Below are 23,498 nucleotides of genomic sequence, written 5' to 3' on the forward strand. Positions count from 1 at the left end.
AAATGACTAAAATATCCCTTGGGCCTTGTAATTAGCAGTCCATGCGTCTTAATCTTGGGCATTGACACGAATATGTTTAATTAAGCTTCTTTTAGCTCCATATTTTCCTCTTTTTACTAATACTCCTGAAAATAGACAATTAAACTTAAGTGAGGTAAAAGTGCATATTTTTACCATTTTATATATAGAAATATATCATTAAAGCTTTAAAATACCCTTAAATATCTATACGTAATTTAGACCGATCAAATACCCCTACACCTAAACTATTACTTGTCCTCAAGTAAATAGTAACTGATAATTAACTTTTGTAAAAATCATGAAGAACATTTATACTCAGCTTAAAGATATTATTCAAAAGAATCTCACTGATGTAAAGATCATGTCAACCCAAGAAAAGTTGAATCATAATGATTTTTTTAAAAAATATAAACTCAATCATTATTAATCAAAAGACTCAAGCATCCAATCATTCACACCCGTTTCACAACAAATAGTCTAACTCGTCTTCAAAGGATATAACTATGATGCATAATCCAAATTATTATACCCTATTCAAAAAGGTAAAACCTTCATTCAAAAATAAGAGATCAATAGGCATTTATTACTTGCTTTTGATGCTCTTATACTTTTCTTTTCTTTTCTTTACACCCCTTGAATTTTTACTTTTGATATTTGGGGTTTTTTTTTTTTTTTTGAAATGTTATGCCTTTTTATGCAAATACAAATATGGGTAATGAATGCACCTGGTTACTCAATAAAACATACTTCAAGATGCTTTGCATACTCATAATCTTATTTGTCTTTTTACGCAAAAATCGACATTGGTCATGAAGATCCCCGGTTACTAAGCAACTAAAATTAGCGGAGTAGAATTATTAAACTTAAAGCTTTAAACTTACCTATATCATATCTCACAAACTTAGGCAAGCCAATTTAATAACAAGGAAATAATAATATAAATCATATACTTCTAATCATACCTATGTCGAATGTTGTTAAACTACTCATCATGTCCATATGCAAAAGATGAACACTTGATCATTTAAGTGCAAATAACTCATGAGTTCACATTTATACATGTTAAAAATTAACTCAAGAGTTCAAGAATCTTAACATAATAGCATTCTTTCATCGACACATATATAGAATAATAAGAAAAAGTTGAGTGGAAAAATTTAAAATTTTGCAAAAAATTAACCAAAGTTGCAAATTCTCATGGCATATGATGTATAAGGTTTAATCGAAGAAATATTCTATTTCTCTCCCCCACACTTAAATTTGACACTGTCCTAAATGTCATTGCATATATAAAAATAAAGAACAAGAAGAGAGGAAAATGATAAAATACTCCTTTGGAATTTGTAATACATAGTAAGCCATGAACTTGAATTCCAATCTCCACCATCCAAATCTTAGAAGCACGCTTGAACACACATCATTGATAATTATAAAAGAAATAAATAAATAAAGAATTAAAAATAATAAACTATCCTAAATACTAGAAAGATTAAATCCTAAGATAATTAAAAGTTAGGTCCTAATAAATAAATATAAATCCTAGAATAAAATTTAAAATAACGTCCTAAATCAATGATATAATTATTTATGTGGAGGAGATGGATATATATTTAATTTTAAATTTTTTTCTTCTTTTCCTTTTTTTTCTTCCACGGCCGCCCCGCGGACTGCGTCGTTAAGCTGCTACCGCATTTGCCTACACTGCGAGCCCGTTCATGCGCACTGCGTGCCTATGCTGTGGGCCCGTTCATGCGCTGCTTGCCGATGTTGCGGGCCCGTTCGCTGCTTGCCTCTGCTGCGGGCCCGTTCACGTGCACCTGCCTACGCTGCGGGCATGTGGCCCATGGCTCGAGACCGCCCCGCGAGGTTGCACGGTGGCCTCCTCGCGGCAAAGACGATAGTCTTTGGGCCGACCGGCTTCCTCGCAGAGCGTTCGCGACGCTTTGGGCCCGTGTCGTCTCTTTCGTGCCTCTGCTACGGGCCCGTGTGAAAATTCGCTGTCGCAACGTGGCTCACTCAATTTTCTTTTTGAGCTTTAATTGCTTCTCATGGAGACATATTGCCTTTTGGGGATCAAACATAAGCCTACAAGACAAACATAAAACAAATAAAAAATAGAAAAATAATAAATAAAGAAATAAAATAATAATTTAAATGCATAAAAATAAAAATACAATTGCTAAGTTTATTGTCTATAGCTAGACATTCCTGATTATGCTCATGGTGGGTATTCATCCGCGCACTCCACTTCTTCGTCATAAGCCAATCCTTTCAAGTATGGCTTCATACTTTTAATACGAACATATAAAGTATCATGAAAGCTCTTGTCAATTAAAAATGGAATATCATCGTATAATTGTTCATAAACAAGAGAATCTAAATAATTATATGAACACTTATAGATAGTAGATTTAGGAGATAAAGTTAGAGAATCAAACACTTTAAATTCTACAGTTTCTCATAAAATTGTCATGGTAAGTTTTCTATCATGCACATCAATCATAGTTCTAGTAGTTGCCATGAAAGATCTACCAAGGAGTATGGCTTGCTCTTTATCCCTTGCTAGTGTGTTTTCCATGTTAAGCACTACAAAGTCAACAGGAATTATTAACTTACTTACTTATACTAGCAAGTCTTCCATTATACCTCTAGGATATTTTATCAATCTATCAGCAAATTGTAGAGATATAGTGGTAGGCTTCAACTCTCTCAAACTAAGTCGTTCATACATCAAGTACAGTATCAAGTTGATGCTTGCTCTCAGATCTAACATTGCTTTTTTTTTTTCTATCATTTTTGTCACCTATTGTAATATCAATGGTGAAGCTCCCAGGATCCTTCATCTTAAGGAGCAATTGATGTTGAAGCATTACACTTGCTACTTGTACTTTTTCTTTGTTCGCATATCGCCTTTTGTTGGTGTTCAACTCTTCAAATTTTTTGCATAAGCTGGCTTATTCTTGATAACATCCAACAAAGGTAAATTAGTATTGACTTTGGGGAGCATCTCAATACGATAAAAAAAATTATTCTTTTTGCTCTCTTTGGGTTGGTTTAAAAAAGGAATAGGGGGTCTATAAGGCTGAGTTGCCTTATGAATTTCAGGTCCATAAAATGCTTCCTTTTCTTTCTTCTCAAGCCTAAGATTAGGCTCTACTTTTTCTTCCTTTTGCATGCTCTCCTTATTGATTTGCACTAATCCATCATTTTCAGGTGTACCTGCATAAGAAGAAGAATTTCTTTCAGTTTCCATAGCAATATTATCAACAACCTCTCCTCTTCTAATAGTAGTAATGGAATTGGCTTGTTCAGGTTGACTTGATAGTTCCTCTTTATTGAGCTCTTCAATAATTTGTCTCATTTGAGCTTCTGAATGTTTCAGTGAAGCCTCAATGGAATCTATCTTTTTCTCATTTCTCTCCATCCTATCATGAGAAGCCATCATAAATGATTGAAATGTTTCTTCCAAACTTGGCTTCCTTTATTCATTAGATTAAAGAGTTTGTTCTTGATCTTAAAAGAAAGGATAGGAGTCCCTTTGAAATTGAAAATATTAGTCTTGGTAATGAGATTGATTTTGATTTCTCAATAATTGTGTTCGGTTTTGGTCATTGTATTTTCAAGCAAAATTTGGATGGTTTCTCCAACTTGTATTATATGTGTTGGAATAAGGGTCATTCATAGAATGCATAGGTTGGTAAGAATCCATCAATTTTGTTTGGTCATACATATTTCCTTTGTAATTTTTAAAAGATGAACAAACATTAGCACCATGACCATAATTACCACAAATACCACATACCTCATTATTTGGTGAGATTTTTATTGAAGTAAGCATCTTAACTTACTTAGTCAATTCAACAAATTGCATTGTCATCTCACCACTAGCTACTACTTCATTTCCTTCTACTCTCTTTGTCCTCACACTCTTTTATTGAGAATTAGCTCATAACATCTCAAAGATGTCATAAACCTCATCAGGTGTCCTTTCTAACATAGCACCCCCAGCTGCATTATCAACCATACATTGATATTGTTGTGTCAACCCATCATAAAATAATTGGCTGATTATTGGAAGTGGGAATCCATGGTGTGGGCATTGTAATAAAAGTAATTTGAAGCGATCCCATACTTCATAAAAAGATTCAGCATTCTTTTGATAAAAATAAAAAATTTCAGCTCTTAATTCTTTGATCTTTCGTTGTGAGTAAAATCTACTCAAACTTTTGATAAATTTTATCCCAATTTCTCAAAGAATTAGGAGGCAAGGTCATTAACCAAGCCTTTGCTCCTTCTTTCAATGAATAAGGGAAACACCTCATTCTTAGTTGATCTTCATTTAGTCCAGATATTGAGAAAGTATGAACTATAGCATAAAACTCTCTAATGAATGTTAATGCATCCTTACTAAGCATACCATAAAATGAAGGAAGCATATTAAAATGAACGCTCTTAAGTTCATAATTTCTAGATGCATCACCTAGAACTATGCATGAAGTAGTTTTACCAATTGTAGGCAGTGTATAATCTTTCATAGTCATTCGCCTTTCAGCTCCTATTTCTCTTAGTGGATTTGCCATGATATCAACTTCTTCTTTTGATTCTTCTTCTAGTTCTTTCCTGCTAAGCATACAAAACAAAAGAAAATTTCAGATTTGAAAAAGAAATTAAAAATAAAATTTATAAACAAAACAAAAACACGTAAACAATACAAATCACAAAACACAAAACAAACAAACAAACAAACAAACAAACAAAAACACATAAATAAAATAAATCACAAAACACAAAATAAACTAACAAACACAAGACACTTTGGATAATCAATCAATATAATAAATTTGGATACAGTTCACCAGTAACGGCACCAAAAACTTGATGTGTCTTTTTTAGTACTCGCAAGTGCACAAACCGTTCCTATAGTAAGGGTAAGTTCACCACGAGGTCGATCTCTCAAGGAACTATGAGGCCACTTATTATAGTGACTAATTATCAACACAAAATAATAAAAATAAATCTAAACACTCTAAATCAGTATGTTGAGAGGGTAATATTCATAAAGTAAAGTAACTAAACAATAAATAAATATGCAATGTAAATGTAAATGCTTATGATCTAAAACTATATGCTAAAAATAGTATTTAGTCTAGCCATTTACTTAGTTATCTCTTTGTTTTACTTAAAGCCTAGATATAATGAATAAGATGGTGATGTGCCTTTTTTCCTAAGTCACTCAAGCTAATGATGCAACCTAGGTTTCTTATACCAATATAGATTAAAGTAAAGATGATGTTTCTAATACTTTTAACCGAAAGATTTTCATAACAAATATTACTACTAAATTGATATGATGGTCAACCAATAATAATAGATGGAACTAATAAATATATGAAGGTAAAGAAATTATTCATTAAATAAATAAATAACAAGGTTCATACAAAAGTAAAAAGGCTAAACTAAATACTTATGAAAATTAGCCTAACATATTTAATCCAATGATCATGGTATTAAATAGAAAGACATAAAAAAGTAACAGCTCCCTCCAGATCAAGAATTTCTTCAAGTAGGAAGAAGATTGGTCATCAGTCTCCACTTCTTGAAAAGCTTTTTAGATCCTAAAAAGAGTAATGAAAACTAAAACTATATATTTATGGAAAACTGTAGAGAATTATGAAGAGAATAATGGTGGCAGGTGTAGAGAGCATGTAGGAGAAAACTCCCATCTCTTTACCCTCTTCTTTTTTCTTAGGTTTTTTTTTAGAGAGATATATATAGAGGAGAGTCATCCTCTAAATAAATCTCTCTAGAGATGAGTATACTAATATAAGTCTATCTAATAGATAAGATTTTGTAATTAGCAGTCCATGCGTCTTAATCTTGGGACTGACACAAACATGTCCGATTAAGCTTCTTTTAGCACCATATTTTTCTTTTTTTACTGATATTTCTGAAAATAGACAATTAAGCTTAAGTGAGGTAAAAGCATATATTTTCACCATTTTATATATAAAAATATATCATTAAAGCTTTAAAATACTCTTGAATATCTATACATAATTTGGACCGATCAATTTCATGTCATTAAAAATAGAAAGAAATTCAAATAATTTATCAATGTTAAAGATTTAATTAATTAAGCAGTTAGTTTTAATTATTTTGATATTGGTAGGATTTAATTCCAATTCTATTAATAAACTATGCATTAACTCAATTTATTAATTGTTCAGCTTTCTAACAGGATGGATGTTTAGCTTCTTAATTTCTTAACTTTCTTCTTTGAATAGCTATCCAGTCTCTATAGCTTAGTACCATGGCATATCTATATTTCAAATTAATTTTATGTTTAAAAAAGAAAATGACAATTTGAGTGACAATTAAATAGTAAAATTAAATCTACATTTGATGTGTAGTGTGAAACTCCCATTTGATGTGTAGTGTCAAAAATAAAGTGTGCAACATATAAATTCAAGATTATATTGCTTGAAAGAAGAGTTAGGTTTGGCTTGAATTCTTTTATTCTCAGCTTAAACTTAGCTCGGTTTAAATACGGACTTAAAATTTTGACTAAGCCCATTCCATTTTTAAAAATATAAAGATTTCAACTTAGAGTAAAAATATAGGAAAAATAACAAAATATATTTTACTTTTTATTTTTTATAAAAAATACGATACTGTGTAAAAATATCAAAACTACGATTTTAAGTTTTTTTTTTTTTAAATATGGCTTTGATTATTTTTAAAAAAAGGTAAAACAACTAAAAAAACAATCAAAGAAAAATCAAAAAATAACAAAAAACCGAAAAATAACAACGCTATATTTAAAAAAAAAAGTTAAAATACAGTATTTTAAAATAATATTACACAGTAAAAATGATATTTTTTATTGATTTTAATGTATTTTTTAAAGATTTTAAAAAATATATATATTAGATAGCTTCAAGGAAACAACTTTTTCAAGTCTGCTAAAAAGTTAATCAGACTTTTTTTAGATATAGACGGTACGGACGGGTATCTAACCCATGAACGGCCTACTTGCAAGGTTTTCCGGTATAGATTTTATATCCTATGAATTATTATACAAATAGAGCAGCAGGTTATATATGTATATGTTCTGGAAAGGGTTGTATAGCTCTTTTGAAAAGAAAAATAATTAAAATGAAAAGATTTTAAGTATACATAATATGGTAACAGAAGAAAATATCTGAAAGAAAATGACGATGACGACGACCATGATGATGATGCCTTAACATGGCCTTCATATTCTGTTGTGATCCAATGAGGCCTTCGCCTGATAACATAATCTCTCGAACAGTATTCAGTAGGCTCACTTGGACCAAAAGGTGATGCTTCAAACATGGGGTCCGTCTTGTCTATGCCAATTGGCCTGAAGAGCTCAGTACACACCTGAAACACCAATAGCATTGGTCAAGCACAAACAGACATATCTCTTGTGATGAGTTCGGAGGGCTTTAGAAATGCAGGAAAACGAACTCCATGTTAGCATATACGTAAAACAAGTCAGGACCTGAATCTCTTCTAGTTGTTTTCTTTCCTTCTAATTAAAGAACATGAGCATGTTGACAGGAATTACTTTCTCTGAACCATCTGGTTGAGCTCCAACTTCATCAATTTCCAACCAGGATTATTTTATGGTGTTGTAACAATTTTCATCTGGTATTCTGCAATGCACCCAACATAAGCATCATGGACATCAGAAAACTTAGTTCCTAGTATTTGGACATTTTTCATGATTTATTGTTTACCCTAAAATCATTTCTGGCAATGACAAAATATTGGTCTTGTGGTTTGATCCTCCAACAGCAATAACCAACTGGGGAATGTTCTGCTGACATATTCTGCTTAACATCTGTGATTAGCTGTGCATAATCTGCCAATGCTTATGCCGAGTTTAAGTATCCAAGTGTATTTGCATTTTGATAATCTGGGTTACCAAATGGGTGTGATTTTCTCCATAATAGCCATGCTGCAGCAAAAGCACAAGTCTTAAGACTTTAATGCTAAAAAGATAATATAATGACACGCTTAATTACCTCAATATATAACTGCAGAACCCATTAAAATGCACAGCAGGATTCTCAGTGAATCCACCTTCAGGGGGAATAACAGGTGTTACATCACATTCTGCCCCTGCATTGACAAAGATGGGTGAGCTAGCATTTGCCCCACCGCAGTGCTTAAAAGTTCAAGATGTCTCATAACTCTAGCAGAAATTATCTACTGTTTCGGGTATAATAAAATGTTTCATATTCAGGCGAGAGTTCTACCCGGGAATCTTTTACTGTGATGCTTTCCGAAATACCAAAACTTGATGTTGCTGCTGACAGATTTGTGGTTGCAAGTAGGAGTAAGATTATCAATAGCTGAGATGACAATGTTTGTGCCATTTGTTTATGAGCTACCACCATTAGTATGCATTCATATTTTTTATAGTTTGTGCATTCGAGCATGTAACCTTGTACTAGAACGTGAACCACAGAGCAACTATCGACATTTCGGATACACATAGGTTTCTGAGATGGTCTCTTGTATTGTATGGAGCACATTCAAAGAATCTTGAACAAGGTGTCAAGGTTGTTGGTTGTGATATCTATTATCAAGGGGATGAGTACAAAATATTGGCAACCCTTACGAGCAAGTTTGGCCTGGATAGGTATCAAATAAGAGCAATGCTCAATCAATCTCAGTTTGCAGAATACTAGTGTCCATTTTGTTTCTACGATTAATAGGCTACTAGGAGCAGAATATTGGACCAACTAGTATGCATATAGCAATGATAATGGACAAGAATTTATTAGGGAGCATTGAGGATCCACTTAATGAATAAAATTGAAGTTTTGCTTGAGTTTTGATATAGCCTCTTTTCTGCCTTTGCTATTGGAGGTCAAATAGGACGTGCTATTCTGTGGCATCATCTCTTATCGTAAAGTGATAAACTCTCATCAACATTAATGAATCGTAAAGTGATAAACTCTCATAAACATTAATGAATGGTAAACAAAGAGACTATAACTTGAGATCTTTTATGTTCTCACAAGTAAGATAATCCAATTGTTGAAGAAAACTAACTAAAGTGTCTTTTGTTACATATTCATTCTATTGTATTTACGTTGCATAAATACTTTAAAATGGATTATATTTTCGTGTTGGATATGTTTCAGGAATTAAAATTCTTTAGGAATTCTACGAAGATTTTAAAAGGTATTTTCTATTATTTTTTATTTACTTTTAGAAATTTTAAGAAACTTTTTAAATAAAATCTTTTCAATTAATTGGATTTCCTACTTTGTAAAATTTTTTATTTTTTTATTTTACTTTCTATTTATAGATAATCTTAATTTTTTTTATAATATAATTTTTTTATTATTTTAATCTTTTTAATTCTTAATTGTTTTACATTTAAAATGTTTTATATATACATATAATTTTTTTCCCTACATTATTTTTCCTCTTGGTCTATATTATATAGCTTTTTTTAAAAAAAAAACTGATAAATATTAGCTAGTAATTCAATAGATAAATCACATAATATAATAGTTATTATGCCAACATAATCAATTATATTAATTATTTAATTGTATTTAATTTGTATCTCTTACGATAAAGACAATGATGCAGAAAAAAATCTAAAATAGTCATTTATTATTTTTATATTTTAATTTTTTATAAATAATTACTACTTATTTAAATTTTATATAAAAGTTTTAGCATAATTTCTAAGTATTCATTATATATATATATATATATATATATTAATATTTTTTAATATTTTATTTCTTAATTTTTTTAAAAAGATCATATCCCCATATTGTGTCATATCGTGTTGTGCTTCTGGCCCGTTTATGTTTCCATGTAATTTAGCATTGCATCCTTGGATTATCATTATTATTCTAAAGACCAATTAAGATTCAGTTTATGGGGAGTTCCAAGATAAATCCTTATCACATACATTCCTTATAACAGTTCTTTTTACTCTCGTCTGCAAAAGACAGCTTCTGCTTCCTGTCATTTGAGGCTGAAGGGGCATGCTTGTGGTAGTCCCATATATTAGTTGTTTTATATAAGAGCGAGCTTAGCTAGTCCTTTATAGCATGATTAATGTCAATATAATTTAGTCTAGACATGGCCAAAGGGTTGGTTCGAACCATGGATTCAATTGATCAAACCTGAAACCAGTCTAATGGCCTTCCTACATGTGGCCTGGTTCAGGATTCATTCGCGGGTTTCAAACTGAGTCAGGCTCTTGACCGGATCTACAATTAACATTGCTCAATGCTAAGTATATTGAAAGTATGACGACAAATAAATAGTCACATCAGACGGCACAATAAATCAGTGGGAAGAGTTTCCATTTTCATTGCAAGTGATTTTTGTCCTGCTTTTAATCGGTCACCACCCGACTACTCTACATATAAATCATACCTTACAAAGCAAAATATATTAAATGTTGCCTCATTAATGTATGACATTACTTTTGAAGTTGAACTGGAATTTAACTTTGAAGTTCTTCTTTAAAACGTAGAAACAACACCGGACCGGTGGTCGGAACTGAACATCCAGATAAAAAGTTAAAAATTAAAAAATCAGGTCAAATATGTTTTAATATAATATTAAAAATTAAATTGATTTCAAGGAAAATTATCTTTCTAAAACTTGAACTTTAATTGAAGTTGCAACAGTAACACTTGACCGGGCTACTAGGATTGGATTTCTAAATAAAAAGTTAAAAATTAAGAAACTGGGCCAAATTTGTTTTGATACCATTTAGAATTAGAAATTAATTTGATTTGATTAAGATGAGAGTTAGATGAATAAGTGAGTGTAAGTTAATTAATAGATTTGAACTTAGGGTCCAATCAATGCCAAAATAACTAGAACTAACTACTTAGTTTGTTGGACATTAACTCTCACAACAATAATATGAGACTGGATTGCTGGTGTAGAAAAATATGAACCTGATAGAGCAAAATTACAGCTAATAATTTGAGAAAATAAAGATAAAGTAAGACAAAATACACAATAGAACACACAGATTTACGTGGAAAATCCCTAAACAAATTAGGGTAAAAACCACGGGCAAGGATAGAAGAATTTGACTATAAGAAAATAATAGGAGTTACAAACTCTCTATTTATAAAGGAGAAAATATTAAAATTCTCTCTTTATAATAGGAGAAAAATAATTGCTTAACTCTCTAATATTTTTCTCTTATTTTTGGGATGATTGAATAACAAGGTGAGGCCTCTATTATATAGGCTTGGAAGGTACCTCAAGATTGTTAACTTAACAATGTGGGAGAAATACTCCTCAAAAATTAATAACTTAACAATGTGGGAGAGACACAAATTCCTAAATATCAACAATCTCCCACTTAAAGATTTGATTGAGGATCAGTCAGATCTTCACACCGTCCTTTCTTCATTGCCTTTCCATGCTGCTTATACTTTTATCAGGCCACTAGAGGATTGACACCAAATAAATTTATCAGTGTTAACTGCCTTCGTCAAAAAATCTGCTAGGTTGTCTTTAGTATGAATTTTTTGCATATCCACAGTGCCCTCTTCCACTTTTCACGAACGAAGTGATACTGGACTCGTATGTGCTTTGACTTTGAATGAAAAGCTGGATTCCTTGCGAGATGCAAGGCACTCTGACTGTCACAGAACAGAGGAATACGCTCTTGTTCGTGTCCGAGTTCCTCCATCATCATTTTCAACCATACTGCTTCCTTACTAGCTTGTGTAGCTGCTACATATTCTGCTTCTATTGTTGATGTCGCCACAACCGACCGCAGCTTTCGAAGTGTGAACACATACCCTGTAGTAGATTTGCTTTTATCAAGATCACCTACATAATCTGAGTCAACATATCCTCTGATAATAAAGTCTGATCCTCCATAACACAATGCAACATCTGAGGTTCCCTTAACATATCTTAGAATCCTCTTTACAGCATTCCAATGCTCTCTGCCAGGATTCGCCATGTACCGACTTACTACTCCTACTGCATGTGTAATGTCTGATCGTGTACAAATCATCGCGAACATTAAACTCCCCAATACTGATGCATACGGTACTCGAGACATTTCCATCTTTCCTTCTTCACTGCTAGGACTCATATTGGAGGATAATTTGAAACTAACAGGGAGTGGGGTAGAAATTGACTTACAATCTTCCACATTAAAGCGTCGCAAGACCTTCTTCAAATAATTTTTCTGAGAAAGCCAAATCTTCCTATTGTTTCTGTCTCGGTGAATTTGCATCCCTAGAATCTTGTTTGTTGGTCCCAAGTCCTTCATTTCAAATTCCTTAGCTAACTGTGCCTTTAGTTCTTCAATATGATCTTTGTTGGGGCCTGCTACCAACATGTCATCTACATTAAGTCTGTTGTATCCAAGGCTCATTATGAAGGAATCAAATCTCTTATACCAACACCTCGGCGCCTGCTTTAAACCGTATTAAGATTTGTTCAACCTACAAACCAAGTTCCGCTTTCCTTTTTCTTCAAAACCTTCTAGCTGGAGCATATAAATTTTTTCCTTAAGATCTCCATGAAGAAAAGCTGTTTTCACATCTAACTGCTCTAGATGTAAGTCAAATGTAGCACACATCGCCAAGACTACTCGAACAGTTGTTAATCGAACCACGGGGGAAAATATTTCGTTGAAGTCAATCCCCTCCTTCTGAGCATATCCTTTCACCACCATTCTTGCACGAAACCGCTCCACTTAATCATCACTATTTCTTTTGATCTTAAAGACCCATTTGTTGCCAATGGCCTTTCTTCCTTGTGGTAATGGCACAAGCTCCCAAGTCTTGTTCTTATGTAGAGCTTCCATCTCTTCTTGCATTGCTGCCATCCACTGAGATGCATCTGAAATGCTCTTTGCTTCTTGGAGAGTTGATGGCTCCCCTTCCTCAGTTAAAAGACAGTATGCGACATTACTGCCTATATCATAATCTTTCTGCCAGGTTGGTGTAAATTTTATACGTTTTCCCTTTCCAAGTTCTGACTCTTCAGACTCGGCTGGCTCTTCAAACTCGACTGGTTCTTCCTCTTCGTGCTCTGGTGCTTCTTCAGAAGAATCTTCTTCTGTAGACTTTTTTTCCACCTGTATAGTTGTAGTCTCTGAATTTTCTTTTGAAGTGCTATCATCTTCTCCCTTCAATTTATCTTCTAAGAAGATTACATCCCTGCTGATTATAACCTTGTGGGCAGTGGGATCCCACAGGCGATACCCCTTCACACCATCAGCATATCCCAAGAACAAACACTTCCTGGATTTTGGATCCAGCTTTGTAGTTTCTTGGGTATTATACATCACATACACAGGACTTCCAAATATATGGAGGTTTGAATAATCAACTGGCTTCCCAGTCCACATCTCCATCGGTGTCTTTTGATCAATTGCTGTAGATGGAGACCGGTTAATCACATAACAAGCGGTGTTAACTGCCTCAGCCCAAAATGCCTTATTTAGGCCTGCAGCTCCCAACATTGCTCTAGTTCTTTCTAACAGAGTTCTGTTCATCCGCTCTGCCACTCCATTTTGCTGAGGAGTGTATGCCGTAGTGAACTGCCTCTTAATGCCTTCTTGCTTACAAAAGCTATCAAATTCATTACCTGTGTATTCTCCTACATTATCTGTCCTCAAACACTTGATCTTATTGCCTAAATCAAGTTCAACCTGCGCTTTGTAAGTTTTGAAAACTACAAATACATCTCCCTTGCTCTTGATAGGATACACCTAACATCTCCTGGAGTAATCATCGATGAAAGACACAAAGTACTTAGCTCCTCCTAGTGATGAAACTGGTGCTTGCCATATATCAGAGTGAACTAATTCTAGAACATCCTTGCTTCTAGAATTGGATGTATTGAACTGTAGTCGATGCTGCTTGCTTGTTATGCAATGCTCACAAAAGGGTAATGACACCTTTGTGAGATCAGGAAGTAGATTTTTCTCAGCAACAACCTTCATGCCTTGTTCAGACATATGTCCAAGCTTCTGATGCCACACCATTGCAGATCTCTCGCTTGAACTACTTGAAGCAACAGATGCTTCTGCTTCATGCACAGTCTCTCCCAAAAATATATACAAATTAACAGCAATTTTTTCTCCTTTCATAATTACAAGCACTCCTCGGCTAATCTTCATGATTTCTTTCTGAACTTTGATAATGCAATTAAGATCATCCAGCTGTCCTAGAGATAACAAATTCTTCTTCAGACCTTCCACATGTTGCACTCCTTGAATAGTGCGGACTGTACCGTCATGCATCTTCAACCTGATAGTTCCAATGCCTATGATTTTTAAGACATTATCTTCACAACTATACACAGATCCTCCTAAGATAGGTTTATAATGATGGAACCATTCTCTTCGAGAGGTCATGTGATAAATTGCTCCTGAGTCAAGAAGCCATACATCAGCAAATCTCTTCCTGCTCTCAGTTGATATTGCTGCTTCACAGCACAATACATTTCCATCATCCGAAGTGCATGCCACATTTCCTTGAGGATTGGAATTCTTCAGACTCCAACAATCCCTCTTCAGGTGACCTTTCTTACCATAATGGTAGCATTTATAATTCTTCTTACTTTTTGATTTTGATCTACCATGATTGTGACTCCTATTTGGACCACGTTTTGTTGATCTCCCTCTCATCACCATCAAGGCTTCCACCTGTTGTGAACCTGCCTGTTTGTCTTCCTTGTTCCTTCGCCGATTTTCTTCTTCAAGAATAGCGGCTGCTATATCATCAAAGACTAGAATTTCGGTAACAACATTATTTTTCAAACTGATGATGAGTTGATCATACGAATCAGGTAGACTTTGGAGTAGAAGTTCTGCACATTCTTGTGACTCTATTTTATAGCCCAAAGATGTGAGTTGAGAAAATAGAGTATTCAAGACATTAAGGTGCTCTGTCACTGAAGTAGATTCTGACATTCTTAATGTGTAAAGTTTCCTCTTAAGAAAAATTTTGTTGTGTAATGACTTGGCTTCGTACAGTCTAGTGAAGTGGTCCCAAATCTCCTTTGCTTTTCTTCTATACCGGACAAGATCCCATCCTGCAAGTGCCGGGATGAAGGTTTGTAATAGCATTCCCATCCATCTCGTTCCACTTATTATCATCGATAGAAGACAATTGTCTTTTCTCAATACAGCCTTTATTTTTAATTTCCACAGTGAGAAATTACTCCCGTTGAATTTTTCAATCTCAAATTTTGCCGCCATTGCTTCTATCACAAACGGTGCCTTTTAGCTTATAAAATGAACCGCAGTAATGAACACAATTCACTAGGTAAGTTCCCAAGAAAGACTAGAGGGTCATAAGCGGACCTCTTAAGTACCAATCTCCTTAGACAGAATCTTCCCTAAATTGTAAGTGTTCTTACTACTCCACATAAGCTCTTTTGCACCAAAGAAACCTCAAAAACCCTCCTATGATGTGAAAGATCAGACTGAGCTGCAACCACCGAAGTTTAAGAAATTTCTTGCCAACCAAGCTCTGATACCAATTGTAGAAAAATATGAACCTGATAGAGCAAAATCACAGCTAATAATTTGAGAAAATAAAGATAAAGTAAGATAAAATACACAATAGAACACACAGATTTACGTGGAAAACCCCTAAACAAATTAGGGTAAAAACCACGGGCAAGGATAGAAGAATTTTACTATAAGAAAATAATAGGAGTTACAAACTCTCTATTTATAAACTAGAAAACATTAAAATTCTCTCTTTATAATAGGAGAAAAATAATTGCTTAACTCTCTAATATTTTTCTCTTATTTTTTGGATAATTGAATAACAAGGTGAGGCCTCTATTATATAGGCTTGGAAGGTACCTCAAGATTGTTAACTTAGCAATGTGGGAGAAATACTCCTCAAAAATTAATAACTTAACAATGTGGGAGAGACACAAATCCCTAAATATCAACAGCTGGGACTGGACATCTAAATGAGAACACGAGAAATTAAGAAATCAGACTAGACCTACTCTAATACCATATTATGAAATTAAATTAATTAGTTAGATTCAACTAATATCAAAATGACTAAAAATAACATCTTAACCTTTACCTTTGTAAATTATTTAATAAATCTGCATTTAAGAAAGTATGAATTAGGTTTCTGAAAAACAGTTTTTGCCCACCTCAATGCCAAATGGTACTGTAATTAAACAACTAAAACTTGACGGGAGGAATATTCATTTAAAAGGAAAAAAGATCATTTCATCTTTCTTTATTCCCCTTCATTAAAAATAATAAATAGGCCTAACCATGAAAAGAATTTAAATTTTTGTGTTTTAGTACGATTTTGCTAATCTTTCTAAAATTGATAATTTATCCATGACTTTAGCATTTATGTGCAATTTTAGCCGGATTCGAATTCTAGTCAAAATTAGCTGACATGGCATTTGAGGAGGTGGATACTATATTGTATATCTATTTAAAAATTGATGGGCTCCTATTTCATGTCATTTAAGATGTTAACTCACATGAATTAGGTTTAAAAATTGAACTAAACCACCTCTTTAAACCAATTTATCAAACACTTCATTAATCACAAGAATCTTAAATTTAGAAAATTTGTGTAAAGACCACAACTAAGATCTGCAACATAAATTCATAACCAGAATTTGATTTCTTTGCTGAAATCAGTATGAACCATAAGAAATATCGACATCCCCACCGCTCACTGAATATAAAAAACTCAACAATGATCTATACAAAGAACCAAACATTTCTTAATCAATACAAAAAGAAACCAAAAATACCCATAAACCTATCAAACTAAAAACTTGATCTTATACTCAATTAGCGAACAATCTCAGCTCTAAAACTAAAACACAAAACTATAAATTACTTAAATCTAACCACACAGGTAAAGACTAAAAGAAAAGCAAGAATCATATGCTTAAAACTAAACAAGAACTGAAGCTTCAACAACCATAAAATGCAGCTGCTAATCCAGGTAAAATCGTAGTAGAAAGAAATAAAAATGATTAAAGGGTAAGCCGGAAACGGAGAGAATTGGATACCTGATAGGCAACCAATTCAAAGAAAAAGATAAAAAGTGAAAATAAAAGGAAGACATGTATCAAAATACCTGTCTTATCAGAGTTTTAGCCTTTTTTTTTTTATCAGAGTTTTATCTTCTTTATGAATAAAGATTTAACATAAAATCTCCAGAAGAGTTTATCGAAACTTCAACTGTAGAATCCATATTTAAAAAAACTATGAGCATGTCAGATTTTGAATGTGAGATTACAAGCAATGACACGATTTGAAATCTTTCAGTTCGAGAATCCGGTTGCTTTTCTTAAATTTATATTTTCCATGACATGGCAGCAGAGGCCACTTATTTTTAAGCGAACATAGACCATACACATCATTGCCATATAAGCTAATTTTGACCGGATTTTCAATTTCATCAAAATTTTATCAAAATGCTGAAAGCATGAATAAATTGACAATTTTAAAAAGATTAGTTAAAATCGCACTAAAATGCAAAAGTTTAGATTTCTTTTTATAATTAGGCCTTACAGATATTGTGGGGAGAAAAGGGGATGCTTTGGCCAAAACAGTTTGAACTTAATAATCAAACATTGCAAAATACCTAAATAATTTATGTTTTAATTACTTTAGCCTTTTGAAGTATTTCCAAGGAAAGCGGTCCTAATTCCCAGTCATAAATGTTTAAATGGATGACAAACTTTTTAGTGAAATACATAAAATACTCTATCCAGAACTTGTGCTTCTTGCCTCCTGAACATTTTGCAGAAAACCAAATAACCAAAACTCAATGACTAACAATTTTGACAACTGCCTGGTCGATTCGACATTGATGCAAATCTGGGGATTATTTTCAATGTTCGAGGGGCAGGGTCTATTGATCCTTTATCATTCGCAACAAAGGGAATTGAGAAAACACATGGCTCGATAAAAATATCAAGACAGAAATGCGTATCATAGGAACCAGAGGTAGTGGGCTCTTCGCAATGAGTGCCTACAATTACATGAAAATAGGGTCCACTCAGTGCGCATCTTCTTCTTCACAGAACTTCAAATACTCATCCGAATCCTTCAAGTTCTTTAGCTCGCCAACATCACTGATATTAACCTTTATGATCCATCCTTTGTCATAAGGGCTTGAGTTAACCTGGAAAAGAACAAATGAAACGAAATATAAACATTTGGATAGAGAAGAAAGAAATATAAACATTTGGATAGAGAAGAAAGAACAGTAAAACACTTCTTGGATACGAGTGTTATCTTCCTGAAGAATGAAAACTGGAAAAGCCAATATCTTTAAAATGCTAGCAAGCTAGGACCAGAACCATAATTTGAGTCTATAGCTACCTATTTTGAGCACAAAGAACTCAAATGTCTTCGTTTAACTCTGCTTTAAACCAGAATTACTAGCTATAGCAGAATCTATAATTGTAACCGTAAACTTCAAGGAATTGGATTGTTAGCAACTGGCAGTACAGAACCAGACACATGATAGAATAGAAACATATAGCACAGAATAAACAAGAATGCCATATACAAACAAGACATGAAGGAATATATGCCTGCTGAGGTGTATGATTTTAAGAAAATAATGGTGATTAAAAGCCCCCCACCAATCAACTAGTCTGGTTCATTATGAATAAAGAATATACCAGCATGATTGCTTGCGTTTCAGGGTAAGGGAAAAGAAAGTGCATTTGTTACCCTATACAATGAATGGGTTAAAATCAAAAGCAAGAAATTGTAGAATATTCAGTTCCAAAAGCATAGAACCCAACTCATACACCCCCAAACCATTTAGAAAAGGTACCAAGAGAATTATTAAATTTTCTTTTTCTCTAAAAAAAAGAGCAAATTTTTATACACAAAAGAAATAGGGGCAAAAAAATAGTAGTATCATATAACAGGACTCACCAATCCAGGGGAGCCATTCAGCTTTTCATTGACTTCAACCACTTTTCCTGAAACAGGAGAATTGATATCGCTAGTAGCCTTAACACTTTCAACTGCACCAAAACTGTTTCCCTGTGTTACAGCAGCACCCACCTCTGGTAATTCAACATACACAACATCGCCCAAATGATCTTGAGCATGGTCGGTTATACCAACAGTAGCAGAATTACCATCTACTTTCACCCACTCGTGAGAGTCTGCATACTTCAGATCTTTTACAACTGCAGGTGGATTAAGAAGTATAAGCAAAAGTAACAACAGTTCAAGTTGTAAGAACTAAAATAACGAACTTCACAATTCCTCCATATTACAGAACCGTACATGAAATGGCAGCTGAATGCAAGATCAATGCATCAGAATTCAGCAAGAACCAGTTTTTGGCACAATAATGAATTGTAGACTTGCAAGTAAAATGCAGCAGATTTGAGGTCTAATAGCAGCCATTTAATTACATGAACACAATAAAAGAACAGAGTTATTACAACAAGTGATTGATGGATGAGTAGTTTTGTTTGACCTGAAAATTAACAGGTTAAATTTCTTTTACATCAAATGGAATGGGGATATTGTCTGGTTTTTACCTATGTTGAGAGCCTAGCAATATAAATAAAGGAAATTGAGGAATATAGACATTTGAAGCTAGTGATAAGAAGTTACGAAGCTGCAGTTGATTCGAAAGCAATATGGAGTAAAAGAGTTAAGTACCCTCAACAATTCTGTTTTAGCCTGATTTAGTTTTCCCTTTGTTCTTCATTATACTGATTAATCAGGAAGGACGTCTACCGCAAACGAAGGGCAGCGGAAAATTATAAAGCTACAATTGAGATAGACAGCCAAGCCTGGATAGCAAAATTGTGCAGCAAAGAGAGAGTTTAACTGAAAAATAGATAAAGCATCGGCCAAAGATCTGCTCTCACATTTAAAAATGGTAAGATCTATTCTGCTGAAAATTATATGGCTGATGAATTAATGTATGTCCACTTAGCATTAAAGTGAAGCTACTTTGTTAAAGCATAGTATTCAAATGGACAATATAATTAATTTGATTAGTTTTTCAGCGTATTTACTCGCAATAATTAGGAAACAAGATGGCTTACCAATCACATTCCTAGATATCAAAGAAAAAGAAAAGCACATAAGTATCAATCAACATGAAAAAAAATAAAATAAATCAAATTTCACCTGTTCTAATTTAATAATTTTCTTTACAGATTGTTGATGAAAATGCAGTTTGAAGAAAGTTCAAGAAAATATTCTACCTTGAAGACAAAAGTTGAATCTTTCCATCCTAAATTTTCCACCTTTCACCTTTCCAATGTTTCTTAATAAAATGAATTGATATAAATACTAGATCAATCAGTGGTTTGCAACAGAATCATTTCTATGAGGGAAACAGCAGCAGTAGCTTTAAATGAAAGCACAAAGACAGCATACTCATCACACAAGAAAAAGAAAAGAAAAATCAAAGTTCGAATGATATACTAGAAGCAAAACTACAACCCAAATGCAAAAACCAAATCTTTTCCCCAAAAGAGAATGACAGAAATATCAAACACTCTTACAAGTACAAGAGACATAAGATCTGCATCTAAGTGAATACCCATTAATAAGATGTATATATATCTCAAATGATGACATATAGAAACAAGGCCAAGAAAAAGAATTGAAAAAAAAAAAAAAAAGCAAATCAAGAAACCATAAAAAGGAAATAAGCCATCTACCAGAAGAGAATCCTCTGTGGAAAACAGAGATCCTGAAGTAAGAAGCAGCCCTGGAAGCCCACAACAATCTTGTAGCCATTATTAAGATCAAGAGAAGAAAAAGTGAATGTAAACAAAAAAATAAAATAAAAAAACAAAACCCTTTAAAAAGCTTCCCTTGCAAAGCAGGATACGAACTGTAACAAACTACACTCCTCACTTTATGTACGACTCCAACTTCTTATTAAGTTTCATTTTATATTTGAACACTAGCACCGGAGGGTTGGTGGGTATCTTTGTATTAATTTATAGGATTTTATTTTTTTCGTTCTTTTTACCTTTTGGAACTTCATTAATCGGCTTTAATTAAAAACTAATATTCATTATTAGTGCACCTTTCTATTTTCTAACTAGTATTTTCGTCTCTTTAAAAAAAGTAAATTTTCAAAATATATAATTCTTACTTTATTAATTATTATTATTATGATTACAAATAATAATAATGAGTTTATTAAAAATTATTAAAATTTATAATATTTTGTCTCATATTTATTAAAAGTAACAATAATTAATGTTTTTCATAAATTTTTTAATATTTTAATCTATTAATACAATGAATGTAATATTATTTGAAAACATATATTGATTTATTAATGTATAGAATTAACTAACACCATTAATTTTAAAATTTTTAAAATTAGGAGTCATCAATTAATTTGAAGAATCAACTTAATAATCAATATAATATTAAAAGTAAATATTATTATTTATTAATAGTTTAATTTTTTTATCTATTTTTAAAAATTAATAATATCAATTATATTGATTGCATTAATTTAAATAATATTAAAATAATTATTTGTAAAGTAACTCTTATAATATTTATAATCAATAAGATTTTTTAGTAATTACAGTACAAACAAATATTATATATATAAATAAAAAAAATTTGATTTAATTTTATAATTAAAATAGTGAAAATGGTAAATACAATATACGAGTGAAAAATTAGTTAATAAATAATTATTTTATTTTATCCAAACAATTAGTTAGTAAATGATTATTCTAATTTATCTTTTTAATGTGTTAGTTTTTTTGAAATATTATACAATTTTTTCATACAGGATTAGGTGCATTAATTTTTAATATATATATATATATATTCTTTTCATTTGAGTTTCAGAATTGGTTATTATTAAGGGTAAATTAGAGAGGTCAGACCCTATTATTAATTTTAGCAAAACTATGAGAGAAACATATATATATATATATGTATATATATATTAATTACGTCAATATGTGACGGCCCAGATAAATATGTAATTATAAATTAAAATAAAATGATTTTTTAAAAAAAAAAGAAAAAGATGAAAGGAAGATATGACAGATGTTGGTGGTGGGTCGATGTGTCAACAAACCCATTAGGCAAAAAAGTTGGTGAGTGATGACCCCATCCCGTATACACACACCCACGCACTGGCTATGATGTCACTTTGCCTCCTGAATTTGAATATGGTGGATAAATTTATTTATATTTTAAAATTTTAATCAATTGTGTCACAAATTTAGCTAAAATGAGCAAAACACACATATTTATCTTTAACATCTGCATGTGTATCTCAGATGCTATTTTTAGCAATTGAATTGAATGAAATTGAAATTTCTTGATTTGTTTTAGACATGTTTAATAATAAAAGAAAAGGAATTTAAATTGGCGAAAATAACATGATATTATATCTAATAAATCTAAAAAAGCATACCCATTATCTCTTAATTCTTGCATATATTCGTTTTTTCTTAGTTATCACATGCAAATTCCTTAAAAGTTAGAAATTCAATCAGAAAATCTTGAACTCGCAATGGTAGTTGAAATTTTGAGATTTTGTTAATCAAAGGATAGTACACTAGCATTGAAGCAAGGAAGGAAGCTCGTAGCTCCTTGATTGAAGCTACACAAGTTTGGTGTAATCAACCCTTGACTATGTTATATATATGATGATAGTAAATATTGTTTTATGTTTTGAGATTTATTTCTGGTTTTGATAAATAAAAAAAGCTTCCATTAGTTAATATTATTATAGTTAAAAAGCACAGTTAGTTTGAAATTTTTTGCTTTTGGATATCTATTTTGTTAATAGTCAAGTTTTAGTTAATTAAATTCTTTTTTTTTTCTTTTTAGGGTAAAGTTTAAAAAAAAGACAATGTGATTTGGTTCTTTTTCACTTGAGGAATTGAGATATTTTTCGTATTAAAGAAGTACCATGTGCTTTTTTTTTTAGTATTTTTTAAGTACACATTTATATTTTTATTATTATTTAATCTATTTTTGTATTTAATATGAACTAGTACTAAACTATGAGTCTATAAGCAACGTGACATCTAACAATGTATCATAGAATTCATAAATATATTAAAATTATTTTTTAAATTTGACTAAAATTAAAAGCATGCATATGCTTCAACAATTTGTTATGATTACAAAATATACGACCGAATGCTAAATTATGTAAAAATACTTATGTTATTAAAATTTTATGCTTCTATTAATATTTATAATCTAAAAAATGAGAAGAATATTAAATGTACCTAAAAAATACTAAAAAGTCAAAGCAAATGTTACTCATTTGATGCAAAAAAAAAAAAAATTATCCCTCAAGTGTAAAAGCGTCAAACCACAAGATAATTTTTTAAACTTTACCCTTCTTTTTATAGTATCGAGGCATCAGTGAAAGTACAAATACATTATAGTGGTATGCTTGTTAGAGACCTTAAGTTAAGAT

General features: G+C 32.1%; 1 protein-coding gene and 1 non-coding gene across 2 annotated transcripts; one reads left to right on the forward strand and one right to left on the reverse strand.

Moving 5' to 3' along the window:
- Positions 1-4,103: 4,103 nt before the first annotated feature.
- On the forward strand, positions 4,104-4,211 carry LOC112536299. Its single transcript, XR_003080345.1, has one exon. It is a non-coding gene; the product is annotated as a small nucleolar RNA R71 (small nucleolar RNA).
- A 13,581-nt stretch (positions 4,212-17,792) lies between these two features.
- On the reverse strand, positions 17,793-21,040 carry LOC8267572 (glycine cleavage system H protein 2, mitochondrial). The gene is made up of 3 exons (XM_048373341.1): positions 20,740-21,040; positions 18,980-19,239; positions 17,793-18,212 (listed from the first exon to the last, which is right to left on the reverse strand). The coding sequence occupies exons 1-3, from the start codon at positions 20,816-20,818 to the stop codon at positions 18,087-18,089; spliced, it is 465 nt and encodes a 154-aa protein (XP_048229298.1). The 5' UTR covers positions 20,819-21,040; the 3' UTR covers positions 17,793-18,086.
- Between the last annotated feature and the right edge of the window lie 2,458 nt (positions 21,041-23,498).

The sequence above is a fragment of the Ricinus communis genome, chromosome 4 (assembly GCF_019578655.1).
Source record: "Ricinus communis isolate WT05 ecotype wild-type chromosome 4, ASM1957865v1, whole genome shotgun sequence".
NCBI classification, from domain to species: domain Eukaryota; kingdom Viridiplantae; phylum Streptophyta; class Magnoliopsida; order Malpighiales; family Euphorbiaceae; genus Ricinus; species Ricinus communis.